The following is a 15306-nucleotide window of genomic DNA, read 5'->3' as shown; positions in this document are numbered from 1 at the left end:
TTGAAAACGAAAAAAACACCACTTTAAAGCTGTGCGCACGGTAGGCAACCAATCAAATTTGTCATCCATGGCCTTGCCTTTCTCAGCTCTCAGAATAACCAATAGTTTAACACGCCAACCGAAGTATAATGGAAACATGAAATGTTAGGAAGTCCCTACCGGGCACCACAAAGAACACAATTCAACATGAGATTTAGTTTGCCGAGGACCATAGAAGCAGCCTACACATGGAAATTGGAGCAGAGCTTATTATTAAAGTAAAACAGAATCCTCAGTTTCCGACTCTCCAGATTCTCAGCGCCGACATTCAGACAGGCATGGCGCAAAAGTATGTAAAATACTTCTGAAACCACACCATTGAAACAGCTCAAAAACCACTTTAATGTTAGTCGATGCTGAAAAGCATTCTGTTCCAGCGTACCCCAATTTCCTTATTATCGAGCTAGGCAGCACCTAGAATCAACCTGCATCCAGAGTCTCAGGAAGAGTTATCTGGTCCAGGGCCCTCGAAACTGCCTGTTTGTAAAGTCAGGCATTCCAGGATTCTGGTGTACGAAGTTTGTCCAATGCATGTTATTCAGTGAGCCTACCGCTGCTGCATGACTGCGTGGACTGCTGGGCACATTCTGGCTGTGGCCATAGACATCTGAAAATGGAGCATTTGTATCCTGACTCCTAGGAAGAAAATTTTGAGGTGGACGAACTTGATTCCTTGGTTCAAGGAGCTGGCTGGGACTCAACATACCAGGTTGCATGTGTACTGATGGCCGTTTGTACTGGGATATGGCACTAAACAGACTTCCATCTGTGTTGCTTCCACTTGGCAAGGCCTGGGTTAAGCAGTTATCTGACTCCAACCCAGACAAATTATTTTCATGCGACTGATTCCCATCAGAGAACCAGTTATATTTATGATCCTTGGGAGCAAAAGCAGGATAAGAATGTTGTTCAGCAATAGGAGCGTTTCCATTAGCTGGAAACCTCATACCAGAATACAAATTATTGTGAAGTTGTTGCACATAAAGGCCAGGGCGACTCTGATAAATTAATTGCTGCTCCTGCAAGGGCCTGGGAAATGGAGTAGATTGAGCCAAGCGGTTATTGGCCAAAGAATGCAAACCAGTTGACTGTTCGATGCTATTTGCATGTTGAAGGGAGTAAGAGAGCATTCCAATGTCCTTCGCTATCTGGAGCTGGCCATTGCTCTGCTGATTCGAGAAGGGTTCGATAAATGATGCTGAATTATCCACTGGGAATGCAGACATGGTGACTTGAGGCAGTTGCTGACTTAAAACACCATTATCCACGTACGAAGAACTCTGCTGTCCTGAAGAGAGATACCTCTGCCTAATCTGTAAGTCACCTGAACCCTTATACGTTCTATTCTCTGGAGGATGATAATAGGACTGAAGAGAGCCTGGCAACTGCCATCTGTCTTTCTCACCTTTTGCCACTTGGTCATTTAGATCCAGAAAATCTTCCACAAGAATTTGTTCTCCGGAGGACTTAGGAAGTAGTGAAGAACTGTTTGATGGTATCATTGTAATGTTCTCAGCCTCTTCTTGGTCCGCAATTACAGCGTTCTTTGGATGACTCTTTTCTGAAGGAATATTTACACCATGGCCATCTATGTTCATAATTGGATTGCTGATGCTTTTTAGGTCCTGATCTTGCTCATGAGCATGCATTGATGGACCTGTGTAAGCAATGCCATCGAGATCTTGAACTTGCATATTTTGGCAGTCAAGGGTGTGAACAAGTGTGCTTGTATAATTGGATTTGATATGTTGACTCTCTGAGCTATGATTGTTGAGAGTTGTATCTTTGTAGCTGATTTCTCTGATCTCTTCATATTGAACATCCAGGACATCTTTACGCAATTTAATGTCAGTGACATCTTCATTCTGCTCATCAGGGTTGGCACAGCAGGACATGTCTTCATATACACACTCGATATCCTTATCATCTTGATCTTGCACATCAGAGTTCTGCTCACCCTGACTAGTTATGTCTGTGCCATCGACTACCATGAGATTGTGATCTCTCACATTGGGGCTGTCACTATGGTAAATAGATGTTTCCACATACTTAGCCTCCTCATCATCCTGATCTTGAAGAGGTGTGTTCTCATCATTCCCTCCTTGCGACTTACTTCGAGGTGAGTGATCTACCTGGTCAGTTTGCAAGATTGGGCTGCCATCATTTTCACATGAACCATGTTGTCCTAGATCTTTTCTTACGTCTGATAACTGGTCTGCCTTCTCATCATAAACAAACATAAATAAACCATAATCATCTATTGAGTATTAAAAACAATTTAAGATTATTTTGTTACAATAATTTATTTCTATTAAAAACATCAACCTATGACAAAGTGTAAGTTCTTTAGAAAGACAATGTAATTGCCTGATAAGAATAAGGTAACAATGCAGAGCAATTCCTAGCTAGGTTTTTCATGCTAGATGCCTCGTCACAAAATTCAGCATCTTTATCCTCATTTATAGTATGAAGTACATCGAACAGGAATTCCTCTGCACTGGTGAATGGTATGATACATCGTAAAGTGACAAGATACATAGAAACAAGCATGAACTGATATCATCCACTGCAGTTTTTATACATTCAGGTAAAAGACCTCCCCCGACACCAAAACAAAGTTAAGAACAAGAATTGAAGGATAAGTCACTGCGAACCTTTATCAAGATAGATACATTCTTTTCTCCAAGCTCAAGGCCTAGTAACTTTCTTGATTTCTCCATCAGTGTCTTCCGGTCTTTAAGAACCTCAAAAGCAGCAGGTAGATCAATGCGCGCCATGTTCAACCTATTACGTAAATACTTCCTTGTAAGAACAATGATCCACATAAGGTGTACATGCTAAATTAAAACATTACTGACCAATGTTCATGCATTCTTCTCTGTTCACCCTCTACTAATGCTCCATATTGTTTTACATGGGATTTATCAAGGCCACCAATTACACGTGAAACATGTTTGGTCTGAATTCCATCACCAGACTGCTTCAGTCTCTTAATATGGTTGAGCTGTGTTCTACTGATCTGAAAAGTTAGACAAGCAAAGGCACCACGTCATTCAGGAAAATGTATCATACAACAATGGTCTAAAGTCGATATGGTATTCAACTTTCTAGAAAAGATTAAGCGGAACGTCATCAACAATACTTTCTGAGATTAACTATTTTGTATTTTTTTATTGGCATGCTGTGATCAATATTGGTTGTCAAAGGTGTTTCTTGAAGACCTGAAAAGACAAAAGTTCTAATTTGGACAGAGATGACAATACAACAAAAGAAATAACCAGGCATTAAAAAACCACCATGAAGAGTCCAGTTAATGCTGATATTCAGTTTCACTGATTAGGATCGCATCCATTGTTGCAGACTAATTTAGGAAATTCCAGTTCAGTTCTACATCATTTTGCACATCAACACATCCCTTCACATTATTCTTCATAAAAAATTACAAAACAAGGTAATAGCTCATTAAGAAAATCACAAGCTGGAAAAAAGAATGGGTTCTATATGTGAGACAATGCGGTGCCAGTGCCCACACCAATCAGCTGTTAGCAGACACCCATAACTGATAACGAGCAACTGCACAAAGCTGGAATCATTGACTAACCATAACTCTTCTTTTAGTTCACTAATATCACATTTGAAAACTAGAATGGAAAAATATTTAGAACTGCGGGGGCAAGGAAAGCAAATATACAAACAGAAATTCTAGTTTTAGCAATATGATCTTCTTATTTGGTAGCCATATTAAATTGCAGGCTGGCCACAGGGATTGCACATTACAAAGGCTCAAAGGTAGATGACTGAGATTTCATTACTTTTTCTTAAAGAAGCTCCAGTGGCCCAAGCTGAACAAAACTACTTCATTGTTATAATTCTTATGAGATGGCTATCTTACCTCAATGTATGACATAAATTTTGAGACATCGACACTTTGTGCAACCTTCAGGGGCATTCCACCCTTAGAAGCAACAACTTGCATAACTCCTTGCTTCTGTTTAGCACTGCAAAAAGCATAACAGTGGATTATCGATAAGTAAGTTTTTTGTTGAAATTCATCATTGTCTCATCTTGAATTGAGTTAGCTCTTGAAATTTGCAGTATAATAGTTCAAGTGCACCACAATGAACGTTGGGTTTGCATTTGATATTCTCCTTGAAGTTGAAAAATCTAACAATTAAGTATTAATAGACCTTTATTGTTCGATAGTGCAAGAGAAATTAAGCTCTTCAGTGCATACACTACAGTAATTAATACTGTCAATATGAATCGCCAGAAAACTAAAACATGAGACCATTCAGCGCTGAAACACTATGACTCCACACCTTGAAAGTGAGGTTGCTTGGCATGTGACAACCAGCTTACCAGCACAAACTTATCCAGAAAGCTTTCATAAGAAATGCATATTGAAAACTGAAAAGCATTGATGTGACAACTGATGTACCAGCCACTCGAAACCCATGGAGACTTGGAAAACATGCAAAAGATGACATCAAATACCAAACTACGTTGATCCTGCATGCCAATTATAGGTAGTACAACCTAAAACTACCCAAACAAAGACACATCAGACAACAATGAGAAACAGTAAGCATTCCAATTGATTGCGCCAAGCAAGAGCAGTACGGCAAAGATAGAATTCAGAAAGGTTCAAGAGTTTTAGACTAAGAATCAAAGTCAGCTTGGGGTGAGCATAGACACCAGCAGATTTGGCCAGTGAAAGAATTGGATGAAATAAAGCAACTTATGTAGCTGAATCAACCGTATATGCAGGAAAACCAGGACAAATCCAGTAAATAAACCATTACATTATGGGAAAATTTTATTTCCGCCACTAAGGTCAAACCTGTTCTTACATTATTTAAGAACTACATACAAGGCTATTTTAGTAATTGTGAATTATCAATATATGCAAAAAGAAAATTGAGGGATGTAAATTCCTAGTTTAGTTAACTGCATATGTAATGTGAAAACTGAAAATGTATTCACAAGAATGAGGTCCACATTTAATTCAAGAATGAGTGGTAAATAAATGGTACGAGTTTAGAAAAGAACAAGAATCATTGGTTTATCAATGTATGAAGGCTCACACGCAAGTAAAATAATTTAAGCAAGCTGATGAGGAATAAATAAATACAAGTGCAACCTGAACAAATTGTCTGTATCACCACAACTTAGCCATCTATTCCTCCATTTCTTCAAGGTCTCAATCATGCTGCACAGTAATATTACAATTAATATTAAGGGATCACAGACATGGTGAAATTGTAATGGACTTGCTCTGGTTTTGGCATACTTGGAATGATAATTACGCAAGTCAATATGATATGCCTTCTCATCTTTTCTTATGTGCTTCTCCTTGTTAAGTATAGCATCTGGATGAATATCACCATAACTAAGAGAAGATGACCTACAGTTCAATGATTTCATCAATGATCCACATCTAAAAGACATATGAAGATGAAAAAATAGTACTGCAGCCAAACTGAAGGAAAGTAGAATAAACTGTGGAAGAGACAAAAACAGATTTAAAGAAGGGACATTAATATGTTATATTCTAGTGTAATATTATTTAAGAATAAACAGATTGTGCATTACCTCGTAGCCAATAGGATCTACCCTTAACCGTAGGAACTAGATCGACTTTAAATGGTTTAGATCGATGTGCATTGCCTATGGAAGGTCATTTCAAAAGTATCAGTGGCTTTTGGTGTTTGATCTGAGCAATTTCTAAAGTTGCAAATTCTTGTGTCCCAAAAGCTAGTTCTTATTGAATTTGTAAGTACATTATCAAGTTATAAAAGCACAAGGATATATCTAGTTGCCAACTTGCCATCATGTAGTGGCAAGACAAATAGGAATCATGAGAGGAAATAATGTACATGTACTTACTTCAAAACCCTATGGAGACCAAAAAAAAAAAAAACACACATACATTGGACTGGAAATAAAACAAATACTAAGTTATACAGAGCACATAAAAGGCATAAAAGTATGCATCTAAAACCCTAGAAATGTAAATAAAAAATTGTGACAGAAACCACATCGTAGAGAACTTGCCAGCTGAGGAACGGATTTCTGAAGTGATGATTTTTTCCTGTAAGCAACAAATGTACACTTTCTTCTGCATCAGTCTCACTTGGAAGAAATTGTATGAGAAACTTTCTCTCAGCCTCTGTCAGACATGTCGCCCATACCTACAATCGAGGGCAAACTCTGTTAATGTATAGCAAGAGAATATAGAAGTCGGAAATAGGGTGCTAACATCACAAAAAACAGGTGACTTTTAGAAAATAAATCGTCATAAAAAAATAGACCATGCTAAAGATTGGCAGACCTCATAGGATAGCACGCCTCTCAGGTTCTCAAAAGCAAATGTCTCTGGAGGAACATATGTAACATCAGCCAGCCCTGAAGAATGTTTTGGACTTTCTATGAAAGGGGCCAAGTCTGACCACAAAATTCCAACTTGTTCCTTTTCTGGCACAACTCTTCTCAGATTCTGATCCCATTTAAGACCAATATGAGGCTTCAAACTTACTAGACAATTAGATGAGTGAATTTTTGTTTTCTTTCCTGGTTTGTATTGCTCTGAGTTGGTATAATTTATTAGTCGTTTCTTTTGCTTGCCTGCTGCCGTTCTGTTGGTCATTTGATCATTTAACTTGAAGGATGGAATCCTTTTACTTCTGAATAAGTCCCTAATCTTGCTTCAACCCTAATATATTCCGGATGTCAAAGACCCATACAGCACCTGAAACGAAACATAATTACGTTAAATAGGCCAGCTCAATGAAAATGAGAACAAGAACATACAATCAACTAAACTGAGGGCATAGGTGCCCACTTGGAGAGGAAAAAAGAGAGAAGAAAAACCATGTCATCGACCCAAGCTTACTAAACCCTGAAAGATTGTTCTGTTTAGCTGCACACACCCAAACATGATCAACCAAGCTTTTTGAAAGGAAGATAATCATCACAAAACGAACTAAAACGAGTTATAGAGGTGGAGAATAAAGCTTTGCGCATCTCAACAATAATTAGCATGATCAACTAAAAATCTTAGTCTTACATCAGTGAGAAAATTGCAATAAATCCCTAAATTTGCAATGCCTTTTCACACAGCTCCCTAGGTTTGTAAAATTATATTTTGAGGGCCCTACACTTGCTTCTATTGGTCCGCTTGGTTGTTATCTCAGTTAACTAACATTAAATGGTCATTACCTCTGTTAACTCCAAAGCGATTCTAACGATCCTAGCCAAATCTATGGTACATCATAGAAAACAGAGCCAGAGGTAACTAAAATCATTCGATCTCTGTTAACATACTTTGGCCATCTTCTCTTATTTGTTTAATGGGATATCTCAAGTCTATGATAAATCTAGAATCTAAGGGGTAGTATGGTAACTTTGGGTCATACATAATCAAAACTTTATATTATTAACTATATGACTTTTCTAAATAGGCAATAGCAACAAAATAAAGTAAATAGTTTATGTTATAATGCTTTTTTCATCAGACAGCAATTTATTCATTATGCTTTTCAATTGTTCATTTTGCATCAATTTCATCTACAATTTAAAATCTCAAACATGTAATCAGGTAAGGTAGGTGTCACTTTCTAACAAAGTCAACCAAAATGTGCAGATAATATTACAGAATCACAAAGGATATATTGCCAGTACAGTAAACTAGTTCATAGTTGAGATCACATTACTTGCATAAAGAATGTATTCCATGTAATTCTAATAAGCACCCATAAATTACTCGAATTCCTTCCCAATTTATCAGGAATGTATATGAAACTACACTATATGCTAAAATACTGTACACAACAGTCAACCAATCAATTAAAGTGTGACAAGGGGAGGATCGGATGAGTTAATACATTTTAAAACAGAGCCAGGGGTAACTAAATGTATTTTATCATAAGCATGGCAACAGATTTTGAACCAAAAAATAATCAAATTTTAAGGATGAAGAAAACGGCTGTGTATCTTATTCTCTTGGATTGCTAGCCACTCAACTAACTGGGCCATTGCTCCTAGCAACATCATATACTGAGAAAAAAAAAAGGAGGGGATGTAGTTCAAATTTGCTAGTCAATTCTTGAAGAATATTGAACATTTAGGGCGCTAAGCTTCCAAAACCTGCATGATATATGGCATGTTTGGTTGCGACCTTGAGCCAAATTACCAAACCGGAGTCCTCCCTGAGATTTACTGGAGTGGTGTTTGGTTGGTGCCCTGATATGCTACCTGACTCACGCAACCTAGCTCAGGCTCAGGTGCAGGAAATCGGACGCCTGAGCTCGTTGCGCACGCCCTTCACGCAAGCCCGCGGCAGGTTGCCACCCACGAAGCTTCACCACTCAACGTCGTCGTCGAGATCCACGGCGTCCATCCAGGCAGAGAGCTTCCCCGCCCAACGTCGTCGGCGAGATCCACGACATCCGTCCAGGCGCTGCTACTCATGCCCAAACCCCTGCGTCGATGCGCATGCCGCCTGCTGCCCGCCCTCGGTGACCAATGTATGTTTTGGAGGAGCAGATCTGGGGGTCGATGGGGTCTGGTGATGGATTTCTATCCCTTTGCCTCTTCCTCCTCTCTCTCTCTCTAGTCGGTGCCTTGAGCCGTAGGAAGCTGAAAACGCTTCTTCTCATTTTACGTTTCCCCACAATTATGGTGTCCAATTAATAACAAACTTTTATCCCTGGTTAGGCAAAATTCATCAGTTTGTTAGGCTTCCTTTAGGCATCACTTTTTTTCCGGCATGGAGTTAAGGTAGCAATCAAACAAGCCTATAGCAACCAACCTTTCATTCGAGTTATATCGCTCTGGTGTGGGCTGCTTGGAGGATACTAAATTTTCCTAATTGTCCCTACATTTTGACTCAAACAACTATCAGGCCCACTATGATCTGGAGTGTCACTGGATCTCCAGTTCGCCTATAACTAAACAAGCAATTCAAATTCCAAATTCTTTCAGGTCAAGCATGAAAAAGTTTGAAGACTTAATGTTTCATTTTCTCATGTCTAGAGACGTCTGGTGACACAAATGTGTAAGGCTAAAGTCCTATGTGCACCCTGTGCTAACGCACTCATCACAAGCTTTGAAACAATATTAATAAAATAAATAGACTTCTATACATCATACAATTGATTTCAGAAAAGAAAAGGTTCATTCAAATTTATGCCCACCAGCTCTACACCTAATGATCTTTGTTGCTACTCCCCTCTCTAACATATCCCCCCAATCCTCGATGGCACGGCCTGCCAGCTTGCCCCTTTAACAAGGACCGCATTCTAGAAAACAAATTGCACCCTGCACCTTGGCTAGGTTGATATTGTGCGCTGAAGAAGAACCTATTGTACTACTGATAGAAGGTGGATTGGATTTGTAGGGCACCAGGCAGCACAGAAATCAACAGATAATTGAATTGGGATAAGATTTGAATTTGATCTTAGAACAGAACCTACTCTTCCAATCCCCTTCCCAAATATCAATAGTTGCCATACGTGTCATTTGAACAATCCATCCAAGCAAGATTGGTGTTCCTACCAACCTAAGACGAGATCGACCCAAGTCCGGATGGATCCCCATCCCCACACCGGATCGAGATTCTCTGACTAGCGTCTCATGTAGTCGGGCTAATCCAACGTCCGTTGCATCCAACGTTGCTCTACCCCCTCCTATCCTTCCCCTGCTTTGGCTCTCCTCGTATCACGCCGCCACAAAAAGGGAAAAACCCCACAGGCAAAATCCGGCTGCCAGACTCGGACACTCGGTGGGCAGGCGTCGGAGTGAGGAAAAAATTGGCTGAATAGTGGCGCACGGGTCCGGATGCATTGGCTGCCCACGACGAGCTCCTAGATCAAGTACTAAACGGGCAGCAGGAAAGGAAGCTCCTTGGACCAACAAATCCAAAAAAAAAACTTAGGAACAGCAATCAAGAACCAGTCATCACCTGATTTCTGCACCTTTTGCCTTCCTTCCAAGATTTCCACGGATTCAGATGGATGACACGGGAAGCTACGGATGACAATTCACCTGATTTCTGCGCTTCCTTCCAAGATTTCCGAGGATTGAGATGGAAGGCATGGGAAGCTAGGGATCTTGAGGTGGGGAATCAAATGCTACTAATGTCCGAGCAGCGGGTGCGGCCATATGAATTTTATCCTGGCGAAGTGTTGGGGGTAGAACGAAATCAGACAAGAGACGAAGGGAGACTAGAGAGGGGATAAAGACCCTTGGATGCAACGGACGGTGGATCGGCCCGACTACATTTGGGGATGTTAGGGCATCATCAATGATATGCAAGTGGTCTAGTGTCAGTGGGCTTTTGCTATTAGCACAATAGGCATGTTTGTCAATATCTGAAATTTACGAGTTTTTACTGAAAAATTATTTTTTTAAAAGCTGTTTATAGCTTATGGCATAAATTGTTGGTTTATCGGCTTAATTTTTACGCTTTTAGCATACTAACTTTTTAGAAAAGTCACACTCAGCCAACTTATCAGCTTTTAGTTTATTCCATTAAAAATCAACTTATTAGCTTTTTAAAAGCCAGCATAAACTCAGCATGTTTGATACAACTTAATGTTGATAAATTCTGCCAATCAGGGCCAATATGATGGGTCTTAAGCTGATACTCAACTTTCAATAAAAAAAAAATTAATGTTACCTAGCTACCATAATTCCATTCCCCTTCCTTCCCATTCACACCAAACATGGCTTCCTTGCTAGATCTTAAGCACTTCCACAACAGATCAACCTCATCTCTTACCAAATCGGCGGCTCCACACCAACATATTCACCAATGAGCTCCACGGTGGTCCTTCCCAAGAATGCGGTGGCCAAATCCGGTGGCCTTCCCACTAGTCTATCCAAGGCTTGAGTGCGGCCATGCGGCCTATGGTGAGCAAGTTTGCATGATCGGTCTTGTTTGCGTGGAGCATCCCATATCTACATGAGAGGAGCGAGTGATGTCTCACGATGAAAGAAGACTTAGGTGTACTGAGGTTTGATTTGTTGTGAGCTGTGACATGTTTCATGTGGCGAGGTCACCAATGATGTGGTGTAGCAACTGTACAAGAGAGAGAAGGGAAGGAAACCTCGAGTCCCTTCAAGTTTTGCAATTCTTCGTTATTACCCCTAGATCAATGGCAATCCGGAGGGTCGTAAGGAGAAATCTAGATGGAAAGTCAACTAGACATAGAAATAGAATCATAGCAATCAACCAACAAAGTTTCCAAAATAGATCTACATGTTTGTCGCTCGAGCACGGGCTACTAGATCAAGTTGTTGTGGTGTGGTTGTCTGGCTAGATGTTGATTGAAGGTTAGGGGTGTAGTAACATCTAGAAAGAAAGAGGATGAGGCACTTACATGAAAAAGGTAGCAGCACCAACGATGGTAGAGGGAGCAGCATCAATGGAGGGGTAAGATGCGTGAAAGAAGAATGCGTCGGCGGCAGAGACAAGGAAGAGGATGGAAGGGGCTAGGGTTTTTTTTATAGGCTTTCACTAATGGCTACTTGGGCTACTCAGAAGAGGATGGAAGGAGGCTAGGTTATAGGCTTTAGTTGATGGTTATTTGGGCTGAGTAGGGCATGTTTTAGATAGGCCGCTATCAGACACATAAGCCCTTTGAAACCTATTTGTTCACACCTCCTCCTTTTATCAATACACATGCTTAGCTCATCAACATTTCTTCAAATGCACTATCCAGAGCTCATTTGTGGGATTTCTCTGTCAAATGATATCTCCTCCCTTCCTCCCCTTTCATCTCCTTGTTCCTAGATTGCACATATGAAGCGCGCTAGAAGCCTTCCAACCAATACCTACTTAGTGATTCATGATTCTTGAAATATCGTTGAAATTACAACTTTAAATAACATGTAGGGTTTGGAGGATGAAAAGAACAAGTCAGATAGCCCTAATTACAATTGGTGAGTCTCTACCTTGCAATTTAATACTTGGGACAAAACAACCGACCGTCATGAAGATGAGGCAAATGTGGTTTGCTGCAACACTCAGCTAGGCAGTTTAAGTTTTCTATGGCATCCGTGAGATCCATAGCAATATGTCAACTATAAGATTAATTATGGTTGTGATGCAAACAACCGCCTAATCTTCCGATAGATCGATTGATTTTGTTGTGAGGATGTTGACGCTTGAGGATTCAACCCATGTTACACCTGTACGACTGCCATTACTAATCATGCTCTCGCATGATCAGCCTTACCACGGGGATTACTTCCTGCAAGCAATCAAGAAACTCACGAGAACAAAGATAACACAATCTAAACTTCAAGTATTGATGAAGTTCACAAGTTATGGTTCCACGGCAAACCCAAGTCTAATGTGGACGACTACTACCTATTTATGAGAAAGGACATTGGGCTTACACTATTTACAAAATAGTACCACGGGACAAAACCTTAGGAGGTCATGGACCCGAGACGCACAACTCCCCACAACTCATTACACGCCAATTAGTCCAAGGATCAAGGTGGCGCAGCACCCTTTCTAATCTAGCAATGGAGCCTAATTTCCTTCTTTAAATATATCTGATTTGGATGTCGATAGGGAAAGATATTCCCTCCTTCAAATTGCGTGGCTGGTTAGACATAAATAAGGAAATTTATGGCTCCTTGATATGGCGGATGGTCAATCTGATCTTGAGTTGATCTGATTTGCTGCACCTGGAGATAGACTTGAATCAGCGCGCGATTTTTGTCTTGGTCCTTCGCAGCAGCAACGGGACGAGTTGGTGCAGCTTGGACTTGGCCGTGGGCTTGGAGGAGAGGTTGCCAAACAGCTTCACTTCCGTAGTAGGAGTCAACTGTCGAGTATTCTTGCTTGTCGATATCAGCAACCATCCCGTCTCTTTAATCCCTGAAATAAAATTCCCAACAAACAAACTCCCCTGAGAATTGTTAAGTTTTGTGGGTGTATGGTCAAATCAGGTTGTCTAGAGAGCTGCACTTTCTTTGTAGTTTAATCCTCTCGTGGCAACTAAATTGGCCACGTAAAAATGTGGTTGGCAAAAAAAAAATGTTTCACGAACTGTGGCTTCCGTACATCTGAATACTACTGGCATCTTTTATGTTCATGTTGTGATGGTCGTAATCTCACTCCTCAAGACGGAGCAGGATTGGACAATAGAAGAAGCCGAGAAGAGCGAAATTTAAATCAGTTCAAGAAGCTATTAAATTTATACTCATAAATATATATATATATATTAATATTGATTAATCTCTTTTCCATTATTTTGAAGAATAAAATACAGGTCTTAGTGTCTTACTATGGATCTATAATTCATGATTAGATTAAAATAATTTTTTTATTCATACACAAATTCACCTACAGTAACAAATGTATGCCCTTTTATATAATGAACATCTATCCATGCAACGTCCAGATATTACCTTTGCTAGGTTGATATTTGCTTACTATAAAATTTGCTAAAAAAATCTTTATAATTAAAAATAACTAAAGTTCAGGTCAATAAAAAAATAAAGTAATAGAACATGAATCATAATCATTAAGGACAAATATTTTAAAATTGATAAAGTTTGACAAGAAAAATACTTAGTTACATGCATTTATAGTTACTATGCGTAGTAAATTAATTATACTTGACGATATCTAATACCTAAAATATATTTAAAAAGATATATAATACTTGAAATATAGATAATAGATAAAAAAAAAGAGTTTGTATGCCAATGGGCTCTTTTGACTTTGTTTTCCTCGATTGATGCAAAGCATATTTATTTTTTATATACACTTGTAAGATCTCTCAATCCTTAATTAGAGTATTTCTTTGAGAATTAAATAACACCATAATTCCCGAAGACCCTGAACGTTGCTTCAGTAGACATATGTCTGGGCCAGTACTTAGTTACCATGATCATCTAAGAATGTATGAATGCATGATGCATGGGATTACATGCACAGGGTTCTAACAGTATATGTATGCTGCAGCGGACAATAGGCGGTCAAATGGGCGGCCCGGCCCAGTATGACTTAGGCCCATAGAGGCATTGTTTGTTTAGGCACAGTCCGTTTAGGCCCGTTAGCTAAATGGGTCGTACCGTGCTGGTCCACGTATCGCGACTCTAGCCCAAGCACAACCCATTTAAGATCGGGCCGTGTTGTGCCGGACCGTGGCACGGTAGACCCGATGATTTTTTTGTCTGTCAGTCCATGAAAAATTGAAAAAAATTATAAAACTTGCTTTCACTCGAAATCGAACACTCGACCTTTTATTTGGGAGTTAAATATACTACTATTGCACTACATATCCTATATGGTATTATATCTAAATAAATTATATAAAATATTAAAAAATATGAACAGTTAAACGGGCCATGACGTGCCGGCCCTTTGTGCCGCGGCTCCAGCCCAAGCACAGCCCAAGTTGTCGTGCCGTGCTTGCCTGGTCCGTTAGCCATCGTATCATGCTGTACCTGGGCCGAACCAAAATGGTCGTGCCTCGTGTCAGACCATTTGGCTCGGCCCACTTGGCCACCTTTAGCGGACATGTTGTAGGAGATAGTACATGCATGCATGATGCGTTGGGGGCTGGTCCTTTACGTCCCTTGTCTCTATCCTTGCTCGTCAAGATATTCAATATACTTAAAATAACAGCATTAAAAAAATTGTTTATCCAAGAACAGTTATCCAACAAATCAACCCCAACCGACTATATAAATAGACGTCTCAATAGACCTAAGCACTTAAAAATAAGGCGTTTGGATACTCAATATACTTCAAGTTCATTTTTATATTATACTATGATGGGTGTACCCACCTACCATCTAGGTTTTAGTTATCTTCAACTTAAATTTAGGTGCTTATTTGTTTTTAGGTGCATGTTTCTTATTAGAGTCTATTTGTTTGGGTTTCTGCTTCTGACTTCTTTGAAAAGCTGTACTTTTAGCTTTTAGTTGTTGGATTTTACAATATTTTTTTTCTTCTTAGCATACTACTTCTCAGAAAACCTACTCTCCGCTAACTTCTCAGCTTCTAATTTATTTTTTTAAAACAGCCTTCTAGCTTCTCAGAAACCACTTTTCAGCAAACCTGTTTGTTTGAACTTCTAACTTTTGGACTTCTGACAGAAAAAAAAAGTTAAAAACAGCCTGAAACAAATAGGTCTTAGTATCCAACCACGTTATTACTGGTATGGTCGAGTTTTATTGTGCTACGGTAAGATCCACCCGAAGGCTGCTTTGATTTTCCCATCAATTATGGCCTGTAATTTT

General features: G+C 39.6%; 1 protein-coding gene across 2 annotated transcripts; it reads right to left on the bottom strand.

Annotated features, from left to right (window-relative positions):
• Positions 1-10293, bottom strand: LOC133892051 (uncharacterized). 2 transcript variants are annotated; one of them, XM_062332796.1, is made up of 9 exons: positions 10001-10293; positions 6371-6787; positions 6094-6230; positions 5330-5443; positions 5180-5248; positions 3932-4037; positions 2898-3058; positions 2694-2823; positions 1-2171 (listed from the first exon to the last, which is right to left on the bottom strand). In XM_062332796.1, the coding sequence occupies exons 2-9, from the start codon at positions 6683-6685 to the stop codon at positions 489-491; spliced, it is 2715 nt and encodes a 904-aa protein (XP_062188780.1). In that variant the 5' UTR covers positions 6686-6787; positions 10001-10293; the 3' UTR covers positions 1-488. The 2 variants fall into 2 exon arrangements, with proteins under 2 accessions (XP_062188780.1, XP_062188779.1); XM_062332795.1 differs by having other exon boundaries at positions 1-2258; positions 10001-10292.
• Between the last annotated feature and the right edge of the window lie 5013 nt (positions 10294-15306).

Source organism: Phragmites australis, chromosome 15 (assembly GCF_958298935.1).
Source record: "Phragmites australis chromosome 15, lpPhrAust1.1, whole genome shotgun sequence".
NCBI classification, from domain to species: domain Eukaryota; kingdom Viridiplantae; phylum Streptophyta; class Magnoliopsida; order Poales; family Poaceae; genus Phragmites; species Phragmites australis.
The sequence above is the reverse complement of the archived record's forward strand: the minus strand, read 5'-3'. Positions and strand labels throughout refer to the sequence as shown.

Excerpts from the sequence above, each read along its gene's own strand:
- LOC133892051 (XM_062332795.1), bottom strand. The coding sequence starts at position 6,685 with ATGACCAACAGAACGGCAGCAGGCAAGCAAAAGAAACGACTAATAAAT. Across the intron at positions 5,444-6,093 it reads AGAAATCCGTTCCTCAGCTG|GTCATCTTCTCTTAGTTATG; the intron begins GCAAGTTCTCTA and ends ATTGAACTGTAG. Across the intron at positions 2,259-2,693 it reads ATGTATCTATCTTGATAAAG|GCAGACCAGTTATCAGACGT; the intron begins GTTCGCAGTGAC and ends TATGATGAGAAG.